Source organism: Cryptotermes secundus, unplaced genomic scaffold (assembly GCF_002891405.2).
Source record: "Cryptotermes secundus unplaced genomic scaffold, Csec_1.0 scaffold286, whole genome shotgun sequence".
Taxonomy (NCBI): Eukaryota; Metazoa; Arthropoda; class Insecta; order Blattodea; family Kalotermitidae; genus Cryptotermes; species Cryptotermes secundus.
The window spans coordinates 818,168-824,058 of record NW_019736399.1 but is presented as its reverse complement, the minus strand read 5'-3'; the positions used below and the strand labels follow the sequence as shown (position 1 = coordinate 824,058).

At 44.5% G+C, this 5,891-nt stretch overlaps 1 protein-coding gene across 1 annotated transcript; it reads left to right on the top strand.

Moving 5' to 3' along the window:
- Positions 1-1,734: 1,734 nt before the first annotated feature.
- On the top strand, positions 1,735-5,676 carry LOC111869836 (sericin-2-like). The gene is made up of 3 exons (XM_023861660.1): positions 1,735-1,841; positions 4,693-5,251; positions 5,296-5,676. Exons 1-3 carry the CDS (start codon positions 1,735-1,737, stop codon positions 5,674-5,676), a joined length of 1,047 nt encoding a protein of 348 aa, XP_023717428.1.
- The last annotated feature ends 215 nt before the right edge of the window (positions 5,677-5,891 follow it).

Genomic DNA, 5,891 nt, shown 5'->3' with positions numbered 1-5,891 from the left:
AGGGTTGTGAGACGTCGAGGCTTCCACATTTTCTAGACAATCGGCTAACAGATGGTTGTGAGGTTGTCAGCTTTGCGTGCCGGCCGCCCTTGATTCCCCAGGTAGATTCCTGGTACTCATTTCTGTTAGAGGCTGAGTCGACCCAAGGGCCATAGTGCGGCTGGAAGGATTAGGTCAATTAAAAATGCAGTGACCTCATCGTGAATCAATCTCTTCGACCTTCCGGTTTGTAGCTCAGTGTCTCAACCAAATGCTCTACCGCATGCCCCACCAAACTATAAAAACATGTGAGACGGTAGAGGTATAACTCCACCATTCTTGACCTCGGCACTAGGTGGGGGTGAATGATCAAGTGCTTTTCCCCCGGGGGAAAAGAGCCCTCACTACTCTTTCTATAGGAGAACGGGTAGGCAGAAGAGCGGGTCTGAAAGCTGTGGAGGAGAGAAAATTTCCTGCCTCTGCCGGGAATCGAACACCGCCTATCTAGCCCGTAGCCCTTCATACCGACAGAGCTGTCCTGTATGGTCCATGATCTTTATCCGTATCAAAAAGAAATAAGAAGTCAGCCAACATATGAGAGAGATATTTGCTCATTTTGGTGCCACTGAGATGAGTCCTCTTCTGACGGGGAAGAAGTATCATATAAACACTGGAGGGCATGTAGCAGGGTCCCTCTATATATGACGCATATTTCTGAATAAACAGCAAGGACCCAGGGATCAACATGCAGCTCACTACCTGGGGGCTTCAGTCCCTAGCCTCTCTCATAAACCCTGCAAGGATTGTAGTGTAATTCAGTGCAGAAAACCCCTTTCCCATTTTGGTTTGCAAGTATGTAGGCACGTACAGGGCCTAAAGGTGAGAGCTTCAACCCTGGATGCAAGTAACACCAGACAGGATGTCCATAATGGAACCATGTAACCGACCACTACACATTAATTTTTGTACAAATATTATGTTTCCGGACATTATCCAGGTAAAACCTACTCAGTGGAGCCCAATAGATAGAGCTAATCCCTAAATAAGAACAGGACGGTGGATAATGTCCAGAAACAGCACACACACCCCCCGTGATCTTAAACCGCAAGCGAACTATACCGACCGAGCGACCACCGCTTGTCCGCGAAGTTAGTGCCAACTTTAGCGGATAGAGGGTGTCGCGTGGTCAGCGCAACGGATTCCCACGGCCGTTAATTTCGGTTTTCTAGACCGGAGCCGCTATTTCCTTGAAATCGCTCCTCAATTATCATCACGAGGCTCAGTGGACCCCGTTCCAGACCCACTACTTCTCAGAACAAATCTGGTAGCGTCGGGAATTGAACACGAACATAATATTTGTATTAATGTAACATAATCACAAACTTTAAGATCCTAATAATTTTGATGTGGATGAGGCTTGTAACATTGGAAATAACTAACTTCATGGAGCTCCATCTTCAGGACCGAACAATAAGTTAAGCAAGAAGCAAGCGTGAAGAAGCTAATAAGCTAAGCATCGGATGAATTTCAACGCAGTACAGGCCATTAGTATATCCCAGAAGATAGAAATCTGTAATTGGATTATACCTTTTTACTGCTAGATTTGTTCGTATTTTATATATAGTACATAAATCATAAAATAGCCCCATTTAACTGCATTGAACCATAAATCGCAAACGGCAGGATGAGAAAATGTTAAAATCCTACGAAGCTTTGGTGGAGTCGGGAGGATTACAAGTAAGCAAGACTGGGACTATGACAGTGTCAGATAAAAGTGGATTATTATCACCAGAGAAGGGATTAACAGAAATGTCCCCCGGAGCAGCAGGAAGATACCAACTGAGCAATTCATACATCAGAGAGTATATAAACAACAGATATATAAATTAAAGTGTTAAAGTATATAGCCTAAAATGCTTGAATATAAATATAACCTCCTGTGACGAAAAGAATTTATATTTGCTGCCTGTTTTATTTTCAATCATGAAGAAAGAGGCAACGTATTCCTCCGAAACGATGTTATATCGCAGAAGACAGAACTTTTCATAACCACCGCTGTGAGAACCGGAGAATTTACGTTTCGAAGTTCTGTTATCGTATACCTTTTCAGGAATTTAAATTTAGTGGCGCTAGTGGCACTTCCGTCTCACGCTTTTGTTCGTAGGGTTCATTCCCCGGCAGGGCCTCCCTATCTTCCTGTTCATTGGTGTCTGGGTGCTTCTATCCCGGCGACATCTGAGGCAGGTAGCTGACAATTTACCAGTCTCTTATACCGAGGTCAAGAACAGTGGTAACTACACCTCCAATCTCCCATGTGTCGACATGTTGCGGCAAAGACGTAAACACTGGAGAGGAGGAAGAAGAAAAATGTCCATTGTTGGGAACCGTAATCGAGCAACGACTATTGGAAATTATAACAGACGGAGACAGCGTTTGCTATAATGATTAGTGTTAGGACTATAGTGATGTGTAATTATGAGTTATAAGCCTTCAATAAATCCAGTTACCAATCCAAACCTCATATCTGCTAACTAGTATATGACAGTATATTTAGTGGGTTACTTCGCAGTCTTTAAGCCTTCAACGCTCGACTAAGCATCCTTGAAAGATAAGTTGGAGGATCCCTAAAGGCATTACATGAACCTAAAGCCTCGCTGTCGACTGACTCTATACTCTGCAGGTCATTGTACGTATTCATATCAATAGAGGACTGCCTTTGTGGTGTAGTGGTCAGAGTTCCTGCCTACAGACACGGAGGTCCCGGGTTTGATTCCCGGCATTACCAAATTTTCTGAGATGTAGTGGGTCTGGAACGGGGTCCATTCAGCCTCGTGAGGATAATTGAGGAGTTATTTCATGGAAATAGCGGCTCCGGTCTAGAAAACCGAAATTATCTGCCATGGAGATTCGTTGCGCTGACCACGCGACACCATCTATCCTCAAAAATTGGCACTAACTTCGCCGGCAAGCGGCGGTCGCTCGGTCGGTATAGTTCGCTTCTGGATTAAAGCCACGGAGTGTGTTTTGTTTGTTTTTGTTTATGAATATCAATGGAGACGTATCGTTCTCCGCAAGCATGCGGTATTTGACGTAGAGATGACGTAGCAATATGGGAAGCAACGCCCCGAGAATGACCAGCGTCCGGAATAGTCAAGCAATCTGTAACCCTCGAAGCTGGAATGTTAACGTTCAGGTTTGCGGAATCCTCGTTTTTACACTTCGAACATTCCACAGTTGCAAATTCATGAGCGAAGCCAAGAGATATCAGTTTGTATAATTCCACTCCGATGCACGACGAGGCGAGTGTGCCACTAATATAAATCATCGTCATCATCATCATCATCAACAACAACAACATTGGTAAAACAGACAGCCCTTTTTGAGTCATACCCTTTCTTACGAACAAACAAACTCCGTGGCTTCTAGTACGCAGGTTAACTATACCGACTGAGCGACCGGCGCTTGTCGGCGAAGTTAGTGCCAACTCTAGCGGATAGAGTGTGTCGTGTAGTCACGATCCCCACGGCCGTTAATCTCAGTTTTCTAGACCGGAGCCGCTATTTCCTTGAAATAGCTACTCATTTACCCTCACGAAGCTGACTGGACCCCGTTCCAGACTTACTACTCCTCAGAAAATCTGGTAGCGCCGGGAATCCAACTAGGGACTTCTGGATCTGTAGCCAGGAACTCTGACTACTAGACCCCAGAGGCGGTCATACCTTTCCTTACACTGTATCATATCACAGAAGGCGGTGATATAGATATTGTGGCGTACAGACCCGTTGCTAAAAGGTGACTCTGTAAACAACAACCGTTTCTGGACAACGGCTCGATAAATACGTTCCTGCTGCAACGAATATGCATACAACAATAAAGATATTTTTGGAAACGGGATGTTTCGACGTGGTCCGCGCTGAGGTGTTATAAGAAAGGGAGAAAGTCAGTTGTTAGGAAGTTCTATACGGAAGGCTGTGAAGACAAAACCTGAACTCGTGAAGCTGAAGGATCTACACAATTAGAAGCCGTTGCTTGGGAACGGCTGTTGAAGACACATCGGTCTGGAAAAAGGCTTTAGCGGCTGCTGTTGTGATTTGTGAATTGTGGAGATTGGCGGCGGCGCTGTGGTAGTTCCGAGCCGTGAGTATTAATGGTCAATAAATCCATTCTCCAATCCAAACCTCGTCTATAGTCACACACACAAAGACGTGACAATATTGTATGTACGACATGAAATACTAAGTGAATGGTCTTCTGGCTTTTAGCGCCGTGTAGTTCGGAGGAAGCCTGACGTTTCGGAGGAATATATAGCCTCCATATTTAGGATCGATAAGTATCCAGGCAAGAAACCTGCAGAATTCAACATAACAAAGAAACAAATTAGTAAAGGGATATTAATAGGTGTAGGAAAATTATACGAAATTAAAAATTCATTCGCCGTCCTAATTCCTTTCAATAATATTGAATTGTTAGCAGTAGCGATGCCACTCACTCGCCTCGAGGTCTAAGGTATGAACTGTCTTCGCCCGCTCAGAGGCTGGGATCCCACTCAAGACATGGATGTCTGTGTGTGCGTTTATTCTGTTTCTCTTGTCCTGTGTGTAGGCAGCGGCCTTGCGACTGGATGATCCCCCGTCCAAGGAGTCTTACCGACTGTCTTAGAATTAAGAAACTGAAGTGAAACAAATCGTTTCACGAACGCCCTTTGCTACAAAGTGGGGGAAACAGGAGTAGTAATACCAGTAGTAATAATAGCAGTAATATCAGTAATAGTGGCAGTAGTAGTAGCAACAGTGATAGCAGTAGTAGTAGCAGCAGTTGTAGTGGCAGTAATAATAGCAGCAGCGATGACAGTAGTAGTATTATCAGTAGTAATAATATCAGTAATGTCAGTAGTAGTAGCAGTAGGAACAACAGTACTAGCAGTAATGTCAGTAGTAGTAGCATCAGAAGTAGTAATAACGGTAGCAGTAGTGACAGTAGTAGTAGCCATGATGATAATAGTGGCAGCAGTTATAGCAGTGGTAGTAACATCAGTAGTAATAATAGCAGTAGTGGCAGTAGTAGCAGAAGCGGTGGCAGTAGTAGTGGCAGCAGTGATGAAAGCAGTGGCAGTAGTAGTAGCAGTGATGATAGTAGTGGCAGTAGTAGTAACAACAGTGATAGTGGCAGCAGTGATAGCAGTAGTAGTAGCATCAGTAGCAATAATAGCAATAGTGGCAGTAGCAGTAGCGTAGCAGTAGGAACAGTAGTAATAGCAGTAGCAGTAGTGGCAGTAGTAGTATCAGCAGCAGTGATGATAGTAGTAGCAGCAATATTAGTGGCAGTAGTAGTAGCAGTGATGATAGTAGTGGCAGTAGTAGTAACAACAGTGATAGTAGTAGTGGTGGCAGTAGTAGCATCAGCAGCAATAATAGTAGTGGTGGCAGTAGCAGTAGGAACAGTAGTAATAGCAGTAGCAGTAGCAGCAGTGGCAGTAGTAGTGGCCGCAGTGATGATAGTAGCAGCAATAGTAGTGGCAAAAGTGATGATAGTAGTAGCAATAGTAGTGGCAGTAGCAGTGACAGTAGCAGTAGGAACAGTAGTAATAGCGGCAGTAGCAGAGACAGTAGAAGGAACAGCCTGTGGTGGCCTCGACTGGCGAGGGTGGATAGCGGTGAACCTGAAGAAGTCAGTCTTCGTATTGTCGTTGAGACGTAGAGAAGTTGGCTCGCCACTTAATTGCAGCCAGTAACAATAAAATGTAAAAATCCATAATCGCACAGTTCTCTTAAGCTGCTGCAATCTGTTCTGCAGTGGGGGAAATTCCTGCGCGCAATGTTGCCAACACACCGAGGCGCAGTTTCGGCTAACGATTTGTTGAGGTTCTGACATCTGATCTACTTACAGATATTTCAACATTGAACATTGAATTC

What these genes read in the sequence shown, in the direction of transcription:
- LOC111869836 (XM_023861660.1), top strand. Translation starts at nt 1,735, where the DNA reads ATGACAGTGTCAGATAAAAGTGGATTATTATCACCAGAGAAGGGATTA. An exon ending in AGCAATTCATACATCAGAGA is followed by an intron (nt 1,842 to 4,692) that starts GTATATAAACAA and finishes TTTGCTACAAAG; the next exon opens with TGGGGGAAACAGGAGTAGTA. An exon ending in TAGCAGTAGCAGTAGTGGCA is followed by an intron (nt 5,252 to 5,295) that starts GTAGTAGTATCA and finishes AGCAGCAATATT; the next exon opens with AGTGGCAGTAGTAGTAGCAG.